The 17,116-nt window shown below is 43.2% G+C and overlaps 1 protein-coding gene and 1 pseudogene across 1 annotated transcript; both read right to left on the bottom strand.

The window, feature by feature from the left end:
- Positions 1–7: 7 nt before the first annotated feature.
- LOC137886151 (tektin-B1-like) lies at positions 8–1,515 on the bottom strand (annotated as a pseudogene).
- Positions 1,516–1,891: 376 nt separating this feature from the next.
- On the bottom strand, positions 1,892–16,607 carry nup153 (nucleoporin 153). Its single transcript, XM_068728499.1, has 22 exons — positions 16,486–16,607; positions 13,265–13,484; positions 12,890–13,165; positions 12,306–12,445; positions 11,609–11,737; positions 11,257–11,373; positions 11,010–11,054; positions 10,791–10,844; positions 8,666–8,806; positions 8,532–8,584; positions 8,255–8,390; positions 7,944–8,111; positions 7,729–7,827; positions 7,546–7,630; positions 7,350–7,451; positions 6,606–7,259; positions 6,247–6,426; positions 5,171–6,061; positions 4,397–4,846; positions 4,036–4,254; positions 3,733–3,919; positions 1,892–3,500 (listed from the first exon to the last, which is right to left on the bottom strand). The coding sequence occupies exons 1-22, from the start codon at positions 16,561–16,563 to the stop codon at positions 3,413–3,415; spliced, it is 4,512 nt and encodes a 1,503-aa protein (XP_068584600.1). The 5' UTR covers positions 16,564–16,607; the 3' UTR covers positions 1,892–3,412.
- Positions 16,608–17,116: the final 509 nt, after the last annotated feature.

The following is a 17,116-nucleotide window of genomic DNA, read 5'->3' as shown; positions in this document are numbered from 1 at the left end:
CACTCTACTAGGCTTTACTGCAAGTAGGAGTAAGTGCTGGAGCGGCAAAGACCACAGTCGTGTAGAGCACAGGGAGGTAACTCTGATGCAGGTTCTGGCATTTTTGGATGAGGAGGAAGAACAGAAAAAGGTTAAAGCCATCCTAAATCCACAGAGGTAACTACTGAGAACTGAAACGGTATTGAATGGTAACTGGTTAGCGAGACACTCACCTGGTCCAGGCAGAGCTCACGTCTGGGTCTCTGGTGGAGGATGTCCAGGCGCTAGGTGACCTGGTGCAGCTGGGAATCACGGTTCCTGATCTGACCCACAACTTTTTGTACATCCTTTGTCCGATCAGACATTTCATCCCTTAACTGGAAATTATATAGAGCTGCAGAAAAATAAGTGCACATCACAAAAAGTCAAGTACAATGGTAAACTGAGTAAGACTGACCCACTGCCTCTCCCAGATCAGTGTATCCTGGACTCTGCTCAGCTCGTAGATCTTTTTTCTCAGGGCATCATCTGAGCTGCGGTGCTGGCGCTCCAGGGCATTTTTTAGCTATAATAGTCACACATATCAGCAAAGTTATTGCAAATAATCAAGCATAGTGATGAATGGACAGACGTCGATATGACAGTGTCTATGATGGCAAAAACTAGACAAATGAGGGTTAAAAATGGTAAAAAACAAAATGATCCTCCACTTATTAATTACTTAAACCTAAATATTTGATATAAAATCAGATGAAAAAAATAGTATGTCCTAAAAATTACCCCTTGAGTTTTATATTGAGTTTGCCCTAAACTCTTGTATTCAGGAGTCTTTGTCTAAAGCGTTGATGTATGGTCAGTATTGTCTCACATTGACCAGGGTCAGACGCAGGTTTCGCCTGAAGGGAGACGAGTCCTTTATCAGGTTATCAGCCGTGAGCCTCAGGTCCTCGCAGTGGGACAGCCACTGGTCATAGCTCACATAGGTGGGCTTGTATTGACCTGCAGGGAGCTGGGAGCTTGAGAAGTTGAGCGGACGGATGATGCATTTAGTGGTGAGCTTGATGGCTTCACTCTTGTCCTGAAAATCCGCCAGCAGCTGAGTGCGAATCTCCTACAGAGAGCTGGAGGAGGGGTTAGGAAATAAGGTTGACACACAACAGAAGATCTGTGATGTTAAAAATTGTCTCTGGTAAAAACTGCAGGAAATAAGCAGAGTGACGGTGTCATTTCTGTAGTAAAACCATTTCAGATAAAGAAAATCTGGATTTCAGCTCAGCATTAAGGTGTTTTTAAAACAAAAAGTTAACATAATGCAGACATACAGTTCAGGAGAATGCTTTCAATTAAGGGGAAAGTAAACAGCATAGCACGGAAAACTCAGAAACAAAAAGTACAACAGAATAATAATTCAGAAATAACCCTGAAGTGTGTATCGGACCTTAGTTTGTGGAGCAGGATGCAGATCTGCTTCTGGAGCAGTTCTGTGATCTCATTGATCAGGTGCTGCTCAACAGCCAGAGCCCAAAACCAGACCATGTCTTGCTTTTGTCAGTGGCAGAGGAAGCATTGATATAAAAATACTGCAGTCAAAAAAACTCAGAACACAACACCAGAGTTGACTGATCAAATCTATAAAACCGTTTCAACAAAAACTGAACAGCGAAATCTTCATGACGGTACGATTTATTGCCTAACTGTTGTATTATGCTGCATACTGGGTTTTCTTTAGCAAGGTGTACCTAACAAATAAGAAAACAAAAACATTTTTGTTAAATTTTCATTCATTTAAACATTTTTATTTTCAACTGCTTTATGTAGACACACTAAGACTGATCAGATATTGATAATTCACAGTTTAAATAATTTAATACATACTGTGGGTTGTGTATAAAAAGATCAACAACAGAAAACATTGTTTTTATAGTTTTATTGATGGTAATTACCCATGGTTTTAATCTTATCACTCATCCAGTAATAATCATGGCTTTAAAATTAAACTGACTTCCTTATCATCCAAAGTCACCCTCGTCCATTTAAACACGCAATAGAAAAATATATACTTAATACTTTGTACAATACTGGTTTTGGTCCAAACAAAAGTGGATCAGAAAAGCCAATATACCTTTAGTCATCAAAGGCTCTCCAATTTGCATTTAAGCTCCTTTTAAATGGATTCGGGCAACTTTGAATATAGGAATTTACATAAATTCTAAAGACAAAAATGCTGAATGCGGATTTAACACAAAAGAAATTCAACTTCACAGATAAAAAAAAAAAAAAACATCACTATTTACAGGTTTTTATAATAATATTCAAAGGCCAATTAAGAGAAAGAGATAAAGAGGGAGAGGCAGAGAGAGGTAATAGAGAGAGTGTCAGGAGTCAGGATGAAGGAGGAAACAAGAGAGAGAGACAAGACGGCACAAAAGCAGAGTAGTGGAGGGAACCAGAGCGGCCAAAGAATCAAAGATGAAACAGAGTTAGGAAACTATGCATTTACAAAGTCCTTAAGGAGTTGAACTAGGGCGTAAAAGCCTCCGGCCCGGTCCATCCTCCACAGTGCATGGATACGTTTTCCCCTCTCCCACCCCTGCCTCCTCCTTCCTTCCTTCCTTCCTCCCCTTGTTTTAAACATTCATTTGCTTGCTCACCTGTGGCGATGCTAGCTAGCGGCCCAGGCAAAAACTCTTAACGTTCAGTTTTCATACGCACACCGACACGCAAACCTCAGCATGTACAAATAAACCAAACACACCTCAAGTCTGTACATAAGAGGGGGAGGAAAAAAAAACACAAGCACGCTGCATTCACCACAAAAGATTACACGCTCATCCCTGTACATACAGCACACCGCACTGACGCCGCGGCTACATCTCCAACGGCACCGTGACTCCTGGAAGAGGAGCGGTCTAAATAGTTTTTAGGATCACCTCTGGAGATTTGCCGCACAGCTCTCACTACCCCTCTGCATATCACGCCACATAACCTGATCACCCATACTAATTAAGAGGATTTTGTGTACACTCGCAACTCTCTAGATTTGCAGTTTTTGCCTTTGTAATTTTCTTACAAAAAGTCATGCCTAAAGTCTAGCAGACATTTGCCAGTGTTGAAAATATAGATATGATGGTCTTGTTTCATCATATTGAGCGGGGGGGGGGGGGGGGGGGGTCTTTGCTTGATTGTTCGTTTCTAAGTCAGCGTCATTGTTCAGTCAACAGTTTCTTCATGTGAAGTCCTGTGGGATTAGTCTCACATGTTAACGGCTCCGGTGAAATCTAGCACAAAGCGGCCCTGAGCCTCGGCCCTACTTCACATGCCAAATAATTTCAGTGTTCGTGTAGCTGAGGCCTTCCGGGACTTTATTCAGCCTTCAGTGGAGGATACAGTCAAGTCAAAGTCAAGTCTTCGTTACAGTTGAGTCCATGTGGCGCTACTTTCTGCGCCGCACCGCTGTCTTGATCTTGCGCCCAGCAATCGCTTGCTGTCCAGCAGGAGAGGCGGTGAAAGTTTTCGCTGACCTGGAAGAGCAAAAGACATCCCCATTATTGTAAACATTACGACAAACACTGCCTTCAGAAAATAACTGAAGTGAACCAATAATCATGAGGCAGTACTAATGCTTAATAAATGTACATTTGACTTGATAGACTTCAGACTGTTACTGGAGCTTTTGAAATAAACAGGAAACTACATTGATCATTTATTGAACCCCTCTAATAAAAGTACAGCTACTCTGAAAACACAGCTTACCCAATATTGAATGCTGAGGATTGTGAAAAGTTAAATCCACCTCCAGGTGGTCCTGACTGGGATGCAATGGAGGGGTTTGCAGGGGGGCCAGGAGAAGGTGCTGCTCCCGCTCCAAAAGTAAACACTCCCCCTGAGGTGTTGGTTGTGGCTCCAAATGCACTGGCTCCTCCAAACTGAAAGCCTCCACCTGAGAACAATGTGGCACATTCACACGTTTGCACTCGTGATAAACATACTTTCATAATGCAAGGATCCGGAGGACAACCTGAAGGGAAAATGGATTTTACTGTCACAGTCACCCACCTTGTGCAGAATTAGCAGCTGCCCCAAACACAGGTGTGGAGTTGGTCTGCTGTCCGAAGACAGGTGTGGAGTTGGGTTTGGCCCCGAAGGCTGGGGGCTGGGAAGGTGTGGCTGTGAATGGGGATCCAAAGGAGGAGCCGAATGAAGAAGTCTGATTGGCCCCGAATCCACCAGAGGGGGCCGAGCTGAATGCAAACGGTGAAGGAGCTGCAGACGGAGCTGTTAGTGAAAAGAAAGGAGTGAAGATCATCATTACATGTACATGCTGTAAATATAAATGAAATGTTTCATTGTTGTGCCTTAAGTCCAAAACAGACATCATGTTTATTATCTGAAAGAACCACCGTGAGCAAATACAGACCTGAAGTTGAGGCAGCAGTGGGTGCTGCTGCTCCAAAGCCGAAGGCTGGAGGAGGAGGAGCAGCAGCAGCAGCAGCAGCAGGAGCAGGAGCAGCAGCAGCACTGGCAGGAGCACCAAAGATAAAGGGCTGAGCTGAGGCTGGAGCGGGAGTAGAGTTCAGAGGAGCAGCTGACGGGGCAGGCGGCTGGCTGTCCGGACTCTGGCCGAAGACAAAGGCTTTAGCTGGTGGAGCGTCACTGGATGCTGCAGCAGTTTGACCGAACATGAAAGTGCTGGAAGCCTCAGAAGGAGCAGGGGCTTGAGCGGAGCCGCTGTTGTTGTTGTTGTTGCTGCTATTGGTGCCAAACAGACTGGGCGTCGGGGTGGTGGATGACGAAGTGGTCGAGTTGACGGTGGTGGTGGGATTACCAACCATAAAGGAAAACGCTGGTTTTGGAGCAGCAGAAGAATCTGTCGGGGGAACGAATAGTTTATTATGTGAACATAGTTGTATAATGGCAAAAGGGGAACTTTGTGGCATAAAGACATTAAAGTGCAATACTAAATCTCTGAAGTATCCTTAAATTGTTTTGCTGAAGGCACCTCAGTGGAAAGAGAAAGCCTGCAGGAATTAACTGATGTTTTTTTATTACTACAAAAACTAATCCAGTTACAAAACCCTCAAATAAATCAGCAAATAAAAACTCAGAAAAGAATAAATCCTCAGGGCATTATATGTCAAAAGAGACTGCGTAGCATTCACAAGCTCATTCCGACAGTAGAACTTTCTCTCACCTGCAGCATTTTGTCCAAAGAAAGACGGCTTCGGGGTCTCTGCTGCAGACGTTTCACTCTTGTCTGCTGGCTTGCCAAAACTATAGACGGGTGGAGGTTGTTCTGTTGGAGCACTGGGCTTGCTAAATGAAAAGCCTCCTGAGGTGGCTGCTGCTGCTGGTGCAACGTCTGCATCTTTACCAGCAGCACCGAAGAGGAAAGAAGACGGAGCCGAGGAGGCGGCGGCTTCATTCTTTTCCTCTGGCTTCCCGAAGGTAAACGTGGGAGCAGCTGGCTCTTTTTCTGTTTGTAAGGATCCAAAAGTAGAGCCCGTTTGTGGTGTAGTGGTCGCCAAATTCCCAAATACCGACCCACTGGTGGTAGTGGTGGTTGTGGATGTGGCGTCATTTGATGATGCAGCAGCCTCACTTTTCTCCTGAGAGGAGGCCGGAGGAGTGAAACTAAGAGAGGAGGGGTTGGTGGTGGTGTCTGGCGTTTTCTCCTCAGGTTTTGAGAGTCCAAAAGTGAAGTCGCCCTTAGAGGAGTTACTTTCTGTGCTAGAGGATCCAGTTCCAAACGCTATCCCACCGCTTGCTCCAAACTTAAACCCAGAACCTGCAGCAGATTGGTCTGACTTTTTGTCATCATCACTAGAGGCAGTCCCAAATTTAAAGCCCTCAGATGAGCTGCCGAATTTGAACCCTGATGAGGCAGTATTGTCTTTAGAAGTGGTTTCTGATGAGGAGCTTCCAAATGAGCCTCCAAATTTGAATCCACCTGATGATGATGATGAAGAGGAGGATTCTCCAAACTTGAAACCTACAGATACAGATCCCGAGGTGCTGTCCGATGTACCAAATTTAAAACCTCCAGAATTAGAGCCTGAAGTCCCGCCAGCTGATGAACCAAAAGCTTAAGAGAAATGAAGTAAAACACAAATGTAAAAATGTGAAGGTTAAGAAGCAAAAGTATCAAGTTTCTCAAAACCTAATATTTGGAATATTTTGTATGTTATCTTGACAGTCTCATATGATGCAAACAAACAATTATGTGAAATTGTGAGTGAGTATTTGTTACTTTCGGATAACTGTTGTTACCTTTGGGCTCCACTTTAGCTCCCGGTTTGACTGTCTGACAAGCAACACACTGGACATCAACAGCCTTATTCTGTACAAGACAGACATCACAATCCCAGGCACCCTCTGGCTTCTTGAACGCATCTCCCAAACCAAACACTGGAGCACTGCTGGCTGAAGAAGAGGCTCCTGCTGAAGCTCCTGTTGTGAAGATGAGAGAGGAAATAGAGATGCTTCACGAAACTGACAATTGACTTTTAAGATGCCTTTAAATCAATGACAGTTAATGGAAGTCTACCCTCATGAAAAACAAAAACACAGATTTGGCACTTTGTTGAATGTCAAATACCAACATTACCATGGTTGAGGTCTCTCATTACCTGGTTTAGCGCCCATGCAGGCCACACACTTTGTGTCCTCGGCCTTGTTTTCTACCAAACACGTATCGCATTCCCATGCACCAGCAGGTTTTTTTAACTGGTCTCCAAATCCAATGAACCCTGTAGAAACGGGGTCTGTAGGTGTGGCTACAGTCTTAACAGCTGAGAAGGCAGAAGGAAGAGTCAGTGAGGGTTTAAGCCCTGTCCCGGGTTTGGCCGTTTCACAGGCCACACACTTTACGGCATCGGGTTTGTTTAGAACCAGGCAGGTATCACAGTCCCATGTTTCTGCGGGTTTGGAGAACATTGTGCCAAAACCTGCAGTGGTTGTAGTGGTGGAGGAGGTGGTGTTCATGCTGCTGCTCTCTAGCCCAACCGAGGTGGCCGTTGATGGTTTGCAGTCCGTAGACTTGGATGAGGAGGGCTGTGGGGCCATGCAGCAAACACATTTAGTGTCTGATGGCTTGTTCTGCACCATGCAGACATCACAGCTCCAGCCTGGTGGGGCTTTGAACACATCGCTAAACCCTGCTGAAGAGAGGGAGGAGGAGGTGGTGGAGGAGGAAGAGGAAGAGGGGGCTGTGGATTGTGTGGAGGTCTGCAGCCGAGCGCCGTCCGGGCCTGGGGAAGTCTGTGCAACAGGAGAAGCGAAGCCTAGACGGAGCAAGTGAAGTATTGAAACGGTGAACAAGAGAATGATGCAAAACAAATACTGTGAATGTGTAGTGGGTTATTGATTATTACCAGGTGCCTTAAGAAGATCCAACACACTGCCCTGCTTCAGGGCCTTGGCTGGCTTAAACGGCCCATCAAAATCTTCTGTGCTTTTGCTTGTTGCTGACTTCACTGTAGAGGACATGAAAACACAAAAGATCAAACACAGTTCTCTCAGGAAAGGCAGAAAATCTGCATCATGCCAACTGTAAGAAAACCATCTTACCTGCTGCAATGATGGGAGAGGCCAGCTTCCCATTTGACATGGAGGGTCCTAACTTTGCTACAGGTGCACTAAAAGTGAATCCAGCCTACAAACAGGAAACAACAATTATCATCAACGTTACCGTTGTAAATTGATGTCAACCCAATCAATTACTAAACAATAACAGATAAACTATTTACTTACTGAGGGGGAAAAGGACGGAGGACTAGCAGCAGTTGCTTTGACAATAGGGGAGGAAAATGTAAAGGGTACACAGGGAGGTGTCGAGGCCGTTGGTGGCTCCTGGAAAACAAAACAAAAAAACATTAAAATAAACGTGGATAAAATGCATAAATAATATTGTTAACCATTAGACTTGGAGTTGCATTGTAATAGAATGAAACAATGTTAAGACAGACCTTATTTGTGACCGTTTCCTTAGCGGGAGTCACGTGCGTGAGGTTGGGAGCCGTGCTGTTGGTGGTGGAGGAGGTGAGAGGGGGAGGAGGGGAGGAGAAGCTGAAGGTTGGCAAGGCAGAGGTGCTGATGGGAAGCGAAATGGTTGGGAGATCCGGTACCTCAGCCACCTAAAGTCAGGAAACAAGGGGGAAAATCATTGTGTGCCCATTGTCTGCCATTTCTAACCCTGACCCATAAATAAATGTTAACTTCCATGTACATCATGTTTTAAGATACGGAGCATTGAGGTGTGTAGTTTCAAAGGCCTTACCTCATCCTCTTCAGGGCGTTTAGAGGAAGGCCGTGTACTGGTCCTCTCTCTCTTCATCTTGCCTCCTCCAGAGCTCACGCTGCTGGCTGCAGGCGTACTGGACAGAGGATAGGCTGGGCCACTGGAAATCATTGTGCTAGTAGTAGAGGGGTAGACAGGAACAGGTATAGTCAGTAAAAGAAACTTAACTAAGATACAGAGAGCAGTGACAGTAACTAGGCATGTTGTTAATAGGTCTAACTTTCTTGGCTGGTCAATTACAGCAACCCTGTTTTACCTTCGAGATGGTCCTGGGGTTGCTTCAGGTAGTTGCGGTGATTGTCTTGTCGGCTAAGGGAATAAAAACAAATGTAGCATCAGGTTGTAGAGGAACAATGCAATGGTGCAACATGATGCGGCAGTGTTTCTCACCGTCTCTCTTGGGGTCCTGTCAAGAGTTCGGCTCACTCCTCCAGGAGTCAAAGTCGGCCGGAAGGACACAGAGCGGTTTCCTGATACCGACGCTGCAACGGGAACCACCAGCTTCTGCACTGGTGGGAGGGTGGAATCCATCTGAATGAAAGAAAGGGTGTTAAATAAAAGACAAACGATGAGAATCAACAAAGCTGGCAGTGCTGCATTCTTTATCTAAATGTGTTTGATAAAGCTTTTGTCTTTATGCCACAGACCTCGTCATGCCATTACATCGGCACACTGCTTTTAATATAATGAACATAATGAACATAGTTTATCCTCTGAACTCAAATACGAAACTTGGTCCCAGAACGTGAACAATAACATCTCTAGAGATTGCAAAATTGTAAAAGTACAACATTGTACTAGATATTGTGTTAGACCCAAAAGTTAAGACTTGCAGACAGAAATGCCAAACTAGATATGAGGTCATTTAGAAACTGTGTCACTCAAACATAGTTTGTCCACCAGAGGCAAGTTGATTTTTCTAAAGTGTCAAATTTCCCGCTCAGTATGCATCTCGGTCACAATTTGAATGATAAACAAATCTACGGGAACAGTATCAAGATTGTTTGTGTGGGTTAGAAATAGGGATGCACCGATCCACGTTTTTCACTTCCGATACCGATACAGATATCTGAGGTTTAGTATCGGCCGATACCGATCTGATACCGATCTAATAGAGAAAAACAGTGCTGAATCGATTTAAAAAACGCAGCCGACGCTACGCGCCCCCAGGTTGTCCATCGCTTTTCTCATGTTGCTGGCGTTGTCCCTCAGAATCACGTGGATTTTGCTCAACTGAATTTGCCACTTGTCAAACATTTCCTTCAGGCTAGCTGCTATCGCTTCGCTGGTGTGCGACCCACGAAAGTTTGTTGCATTTAATATTGCACTGTGTGGCACAAAAGTTTCATCCAGCCAGTGTGCTGTTAAACTTAAAAGTGACACAGGGGAAACGTCGGAGCTCCAGATGTCTGTCGTGAAACTTATCGATTTGACATATTTTATCTCCTTCAATATGTGTTTGCACACTTTACCGTGCAGTTCAGGTAGCGCCGTCTCCGACAAATATTTTCGGCTTACCATGTCGTAGCGTAGTTCCAGGTGGTTAACTAGCAGCCGGAATCCCTTATCCCCGACAACTGAGAGCGGCTGCCCGGTTCCAGATGGCTGATCCTTTCGCTCGCTCCATTTTGAAAACAATCTATGCGGCCAGTTCGCTAGCGCATGACGTTACGCAGAGCACAACGCATATAATTGGACTGAATAGATTTGCCTTTATGGATCGGTCACATTGTCACCGATACCCGATCTAGAATTTTTTCCTATATCGGGACCGATACAGATATTGATATCGGATCGGTGCATCTCTAGTTAGAAATTAATTATCAGCCGATACATTGTTTTCGGATTTATCATCCTTGAGTCTTGGCCTCAAAAATGTAGTATGGGTTGTACTATAGTTTGAACCCTACCAAGGTAAACCCTGAGGCAACAGTCACATAGTAGGCTTTCTTGTTATGGAGGGTCAATACACCATTGTTAGGATTTACCAAGCAGCTGTCGCAGATGGGAATGCCTGACAGTTATTACTGAGGACAAGTCCAATCCAGAGCTGGCACGATTTAACAACCAACTTCGCTTAACACACTGCACACACACTTTCATGAGCCAAATACACTCCAGAGTCTAGCGCTCTTTTGCTCGCCAGCACTCGCACATATAAAGAAAAACACACAGAGTTGTGAACAACTGTGTCCCAGCGAGGAGATTCCTGTTAGCTGGTGCAAAGGAGGCCAACAGACAGTAGGACAAGAAATGACAGGAAGACAAACTACAACAAGTGCTGCTGGGTTTGTACAATGATATCCCTGTTCATAGTGATATTTAGCTCTGTGCTAAGCTACAAGAACACAAGTGAAGTTAAGTTGTTGATGTGCATACATAGAGGACGTTTAAAGCCATACAGGGACATACATGACAGTTATCATATTTGAAAAAGAAAGATGCACATGAATGCCCTTTTGACAAATCAGGCAAAAGAGGATATTCTCACAAGAATTGCAAAATCTGTACTTACACGTTTCCTTTTTGACTGGAAATATGAAACATCTAGATTTGTACCATCCATTGACTGCAAAATAGAAACTCATGTCAGAAAACTATTTAATTGTTGGACAAAACAAAAGGTGTTTTCAGATGTTCAGGATTTCAATATTTTAAGGACACTAATGTATTGTATAATGAGTGACTGCAAACAAATGCTTACAATATATGTAAATATGTTAAAAGCTCTTACTGCTGACAGGGGGGATGAGGCTGCTGCTGGGATTCTCCTGGCATCCTGTAGAAGAAAAATCAAATTGCGTCACTTATCATTAACATGCGCATTGGCAAAATATCAAATGTCTAACTACTGTCAGATTTTGAGATAAAATAAAGTCTGAAAAGAGGAGGAGATGATGATGATGTGTGTGTGTGTGTGTGTGTGTGTGTGTGTGTGTGTGTGTGTGTGTGTGTGTGTGTGTGTGTGTGTGTGTACTCACAGCCAGGGGGCTCGACATTCGCTCCAAGGACTGAAGGATGCGTCTGGCTGTGGCGCTGGTCACCCCACAGGGCTGAGCACCAGCAGGCTTGGCCTTGATCTGTCTCCTCACTGGGGCCTACAGATCAGATGAGTTTATTTAGTCTCCAATTAAAAAGGAAGAATATTCACACTACAGTCACAGTATGCCGTCAGTGTTCACCCACAACGCTAAATGCACATGTAGACTGAATATAACGTGCTAAACCAAGTGTGCTAGCTCACCATATGAAGCATTCATCAAAATTCTCACATTGTTTGAATCTGGATACACAAGTCTTAGTTTCTAGACTGTGCGGTTCTCACTGGCTCACCTGGTACGGTGTTCCAGGACGAGCACGAGAGCCCCTGACTGCAGCTGCCCCACCATACATGGTCTTCCCAGGGTAGAAGGGTGAATCGCCGAGCTGGCTGGAGTTTAGTACTGTGCTGTTTAATGATGACTGGAAGAGAGACGGTTAAATCATCAAACTCAGACTTGTATTGTCATTCTGGAGTTGTCTTCATAGCATCAATAAATCAAAGTCAGAATGCACACAAAGTCAGACAAGTTGTTTTGCATTGGATAAACTGGGGTGTGGTGTCTGGTATGCTGCCATGAACATGAAAAATGATCGTCCAACATGTTCAATCACACAGGTGAAACTGAATGCAACACATCAAGATACTGTCTGGCTGTGAGTGGAGTGACAGTAACATTGGTTTTCCTGATAATGCACATGAATTCATTATAAAAATCCCTTAATAATTATAATTAGAGTTGAAACATAAAAAAGGAACTACACCTAAAAAGTATTGGTCAATTTTGTAGAAGTCTGTGGTACACAGGACTTGGATTGTGTGCATAGACCAAATTCCAGACAGACATTTTCATATCAAAGTGGGTCACTGCCTCAAAGGCACAGCCCGACATCAAACCAAACACACCAAAATGCAGAGCTTTGTGGCAAACTTCTGTTCTTTCACAAAGCATTGCTCAGTATCTCGATGAACAAACCCACAGATACTCACATTGGAGGAAGTTCCAAATACAGACAGGTTGAATGAAGGCTTTCTCAGACTGGACTGGGCAGGTTGAGGCCCAGAGTGAGTTCTGTCCATCTCTGGGGACCAAAGTTGGGGAAGTGATGCCGTTTTGGAAGTAGGGACATCTGTTACAGAGGCAGAAGCACAGAAAACTGATTTTTAAAATATCTCCATTTTAAGAAAGCACCAATGCAGAAATGTAACTTAGCAGACCAGTCTTTACAACCAGGCCAGAGCAAATCTATTTATAAGAGAATTATAGTTGCCTACACCTATACGTAGTAGTTTGAAAGATTTACCAACGATTACTTAAAACTAAACCCAAAACATGCAAAAACATAAACACAGGTAATTAGTGTTTTCTGACATTTTTGTGGTTTTGTACATTTGAATTAACGGCATAATGCGTCATGCAAGGACGGTGCATGTTGCACGGTGGCAACAACTAAAGGAATAAATAGGATTTAAACACAATGCAGTGATTGCAATGCTTTTTTGAGACAGACATTGTTATATGTTAATAAAATCAGTGTTATCAACACACTAATCATTTGTGAAGAAGTTGTTACCTTTGTCTGAGGCCCGGGAGGAGAAGCCGCTCGTGGTGGAGATGTTATCATCTTCGTGCTGCGAGAGGTTGTCCTTGATTTCTTTGACCAAGGAGAAGCCTGTGGAAAAGGGTCCAGGGGCGGAGGAGGTGGAGGGTTGGGAAAAAAGGCTGCTGGAGGCCCCCAGGGTCGGGGAGGAGGCGTCCAGCGGTGGAAAGTGAAGATGTGAACGACTCAGCGGAGGTCGAGAAAGCACATAGTCCTGAAAGTTTAGGGACGCCCGGCTGGTTGAGGGTTCTGTGCGAGAGAGAAACAAGTCACAGGTGAGCATCTCATGTATGGGATAGAAATTTCCCGAGCTAATCTTTTTTTGAAGAGGTGTGAAGAGTGACTGACCTGTGTTACTGGTGCTTGGCTCTGGGGAGTCGCATCCATCGAGGGTCGGAGGCCCCTCTTCACTGCCATTAGGAGGAGGTGGTGGCTGGCAGTTCTGGTCCGTCTCCAGCACAGCCCCTCCTCCTTCAGGAGCATCTTCATTCTTGAAGTATTTCTGCAGCCAGGAAGGAACGATGCTCTTTACTGTGTCTGTCACTCGACTGATGAGGCCTGACTGTTGCTGATACAAAAACATGAGAGGGAGAGGAAGTGAGAGGCAGAGACAATAAAGAAACAACAAAGGACTATCAAGTCAGGCCATTATCTGCAGCTTCCTCATTAGAAAATTCCCTTGATAATTGGCATTGGATAAAAGTCAATGTGTGTAAGATAACGCTGTATACAAAACAGTTTTGCCAAATATGTTGATGCCTAATTTTGGTGTTCAAAAATAAAATTTATTTGTGACAAACAATTCCACATAATTTATTTTTAAGTCCTTTTAGAGAGCAACGAACATTGCGTTTTACAATCTGAAATAGGTGCACAGGCCAACATGTAACAAGAAGCCATTAAGCATCCTCAGTGAAAAGCAAAACACAAGCTGAGTGTGACAGTGTGAAACTGGGTCAGGCACAGTGTTTGATTCTGTGAAGCAGTGAGCCAGTGACGCTGGTCAGCACTGTACTGAAGTCTAGATTAATTCCAGTTGATACGGATGAGTCTTGTCTCCTACATCACACTTACAAAGTACACAATTTCTCAGAATTTAATATCGAGAAAGCTTGCAAAATTTGGTGCTTTTCCCCTTGGTAAATGCACCAGTTTTTATTGATAAAAGTATTTCTTTGGTTCTTCTCCTCAGATTTCAATTATGTTGTTCTGGTGACAAGAATGTAGATGGAGAAGGGAAAGGTTGAGAGAAGGGGCTCGCTAGTGGGTGTATCACTTCGTATGCACCCGGTCTAACCCACGGTAGCTTTCAACACCTGATAAGAGCCAAATGTGCCTCTTGTTTCCTGCTTATCTACAAAATACACCCGTGGGTCCCTCTGCACTTTAACCTTTATGCAAATACACACAACCTAAACTAGTCAAGAGCAAGTGTATATCCCACCACAGTGCTAGTTTACTGAGTGCTACATAAGCTATTGTTAAAAGGATTGAAGGGGCCCCCTCTCTCTGAAAGCCATCATGTCTAACTGAAACACAGAATCATTCCTATTGAATATTACAGCACTTAAGTAGATCAGTGAATCTAGCTTTTGACATGAATGTGATGAGCGTACACCCTTAAACATTTTTAGATCTTTGAGTCAGCTGTATTATTACATTCATGTCATGTGATGGGGTAAGTATTGGCGAGAAAAGACTCCCACAGAAAAATCAAGAAAGCGATGGCACAAACGTTACTACATGTCTTTTCACGCTCCTTCTGCTTTTTAAGCTAAACCCACTTTTTAAGTACAACTGTACACAAGATTTAGATAATCATAGTTTTTGGCTGACTTAGTCCAGAAATATTTGTATGGACTTCAAAGACTTCCACACCATTTGCAATTTACTCAAATATATAAGCAATAGAAGATGCAATCATGACTCTTGTGTGGCATGACTGAGACACTGTTCAACTCATAATAACATTTATTCAAACTAAAATATTACATGTTCATGTTTTTGGCATAAATGCATTATTCCATTAACATCTCTTCATTTCAACACTCTGTAACAACAAATATATAGTTACAGAGTTCACATAATAAAAATGTTATATGGTTTCATGAAATTAAACTGTATTCTGATAATACATGCGAAAACAGCAACAATTGTCTGTGACTGTGCATATATGCGCAACTACAACAAACTACCATAAACCCAATAGTCACATATTAATCCACCTTGCTTAAATTAATGCAGTGTAAAACATCAGCCTGCATCAACTGTTCAGTTTTTGATTTAACCATTTTAGAGCATGGTTATTGTGGAAGCTGTGGTTTGTAGTGCTGCTTAACTATATTGTGCTTGAGGTGTTTCACACAATTTATATCAATGAAAGAAGACCACAAATTGTGACGTGTACATTCATGTGAAAACCAACAATGCCTAACAAAAGACAATAACTGACAATTTGGAACATAAAGTATCAGTTTGAATACATTGCTAGAACTATATCACTGTTTATATCATACGGATACATTGAATATAACACAAAGTGGTTGAAGTCAAAACAAGTGTGGATAACTGATGTCAGGCATAAACGAGGACATTCATCCAAATCTTGTTTACCTCGTAAAATGTTATTTGATAACTTTTAGTTGGTCACAATGTTCAGCTGCTTGTATCACTATCAATATTCAGACAGTTAAAAAGTAAGATTTTTAGTTTAGTTGCCTCTTCAGCCAGGGAACACACCAATATGCTGACATTAATATAAACAACCTCTTATTGATAGGTCAATAGAATAGTCCACGTGATATCTAAAGACAAAGTAGTTGAATGGGTCAGCCATGTATCGAGACACGTGTTGTCCACTATTAACATATCGGAGCGGTTTTAAAAGGCAACATTAGCTGAGGTCCAGGCGGCAAGTAAATCCAGGCAACCATGTGGGTTCCCAATGCTTCCTGCGCAATCCAACTGGCAGAGATTTGGCTAACGTTAGCTAGCCTAACATCCTACATGACTCCGACAGGCCAGACAAATCCCAAAATTGAACTGCAATAAATGTGGCTACCCATAGACGTAGACAGATGTAATTTTGAACAAAACCATCATGTCAATTCTCCCTGCGACGGCGTGATGCTTCCAAAACCGAAGACAACAATACGTTGCTCGCTAATGCTAGCGTGCTAACTAGCATTAGCCACATCAGCTAACACTTAGAATTCTACTTCATTGCTTTCTGCCAACTCAGCTAACGGCTAAGAACTTAGTAGTGGGGCTAACGTTGCTTGACCCAACGTGTCACGTGTGCACGTTTACTTAACAACACAGATGAACTAGTCTAAACGACTCCCTATGCCGTCATTTGACCTGTCAAGTCCGTATGAGTATGCTAAGATATAAGCCAGTTTACTAGCATTTCCTCTACATGCTAGCAGCGCGTGGAGGCCACGAGCGCTAACAGTAGGCCATAAAATGTCTCCAACAAAACAATAACAAGCGTTAAGCCATAATGGCACTGCGATCACCTTAGAGTCTTCGACACGGGTTTTTGACACGAACACTTTCACTCGGTTTACCTGTTTATTCTTGGCGTAAGGTTTAGAGGCGATATGATATCTCCTGCTTCTAATTTTCCCTCCACCCGTGGCCGCCATGGCTCTTTCGTCTGAGTGTCTATCGGTGTTTCGGCGCCGGATAGCTGTCATCCAGCCACAGCCACAGCCACGGCCACTCGCAAAGCACTATGGGAAATGTAGTAGCTGAACGTAACAAAGAGGAAGGTTTGACCTGACGGGACTTTGTACCACATGGCTCTAGCATGGGGTTATTCAGTGTCATGTGACTGAAAATTGTTATATAGCTGTGGTTTTTAAATATATTGTTTATATTATCAATGGGAAGCATCATTTAGTTATTTTAGTAGCGCTAAAAGAATTAGTCAATTTATTGTTAGTCAATCAAGAGAAAATTAATCAACAATTTTGATATGCAATTAATAGTTACCTCTTTGTGTTAAACGTTGTTCACTATTTTCTAAAGTTTTATAGACCAAACAAGTCATTGACAATTATTAGTTATAGGAGCACATTTTTTTGTCTCTATCCTGTGCATACATCACTGGGTTTAGAAAATGTATTGTGTCCAGGTCGTTGTAGTAGTTTGCAGAATTTCATGTCAGGTTATTTACACTTAACTCTGTATACTGCC

The sequence above is a fragment of the Cebidichthys violaceus genome, unplaced genomic scaffold, assembly GCF_023349555.1.
Source record: "Cebidichthys violaceus isolate CVI_PGR_0920_01 unplaced genomic scaffold, fCebVio1.0.p SCAF_42, whole genome shotgun sequence".
Classification (NCBI taxonomy): domain Eukaryota; kingdom Metazoa; phylum Chordata; class Actinopteri; order Perciformes; family Stichaeidae; genus Cebidichthys; species Cebidichthys violaceus.
Note: the sequence above shows the minus strand (reverse complement) of the source record. Positions and strands in the feature narration are given on the sequence as shown.

Bases quoted from the DNA above. Each gene is read 5' to 3' on its own strand.
- nup153 (XM_068728499.1), bottom strand. From the start codon at position 16,563: ATGGCGGCCACGGGTGGAGGGAAAATTAGAAGCAGGAGATATCATATC. The intron at 11,738-12,305 runs GTGAGTATCTGT...TCTCTCTTCCAG, and splicing joins TATTTGGAACTTCCTCCAAT to TCATCATTAAACAGCACAGT. The intron at 3,920-4,035 runs GTGGGTGACTGT...CATTGTTCTCAG, and splicing joins AGCTGCTAATTCTGCACAAG to GTGGAGGCTTTCAGTTTGGA.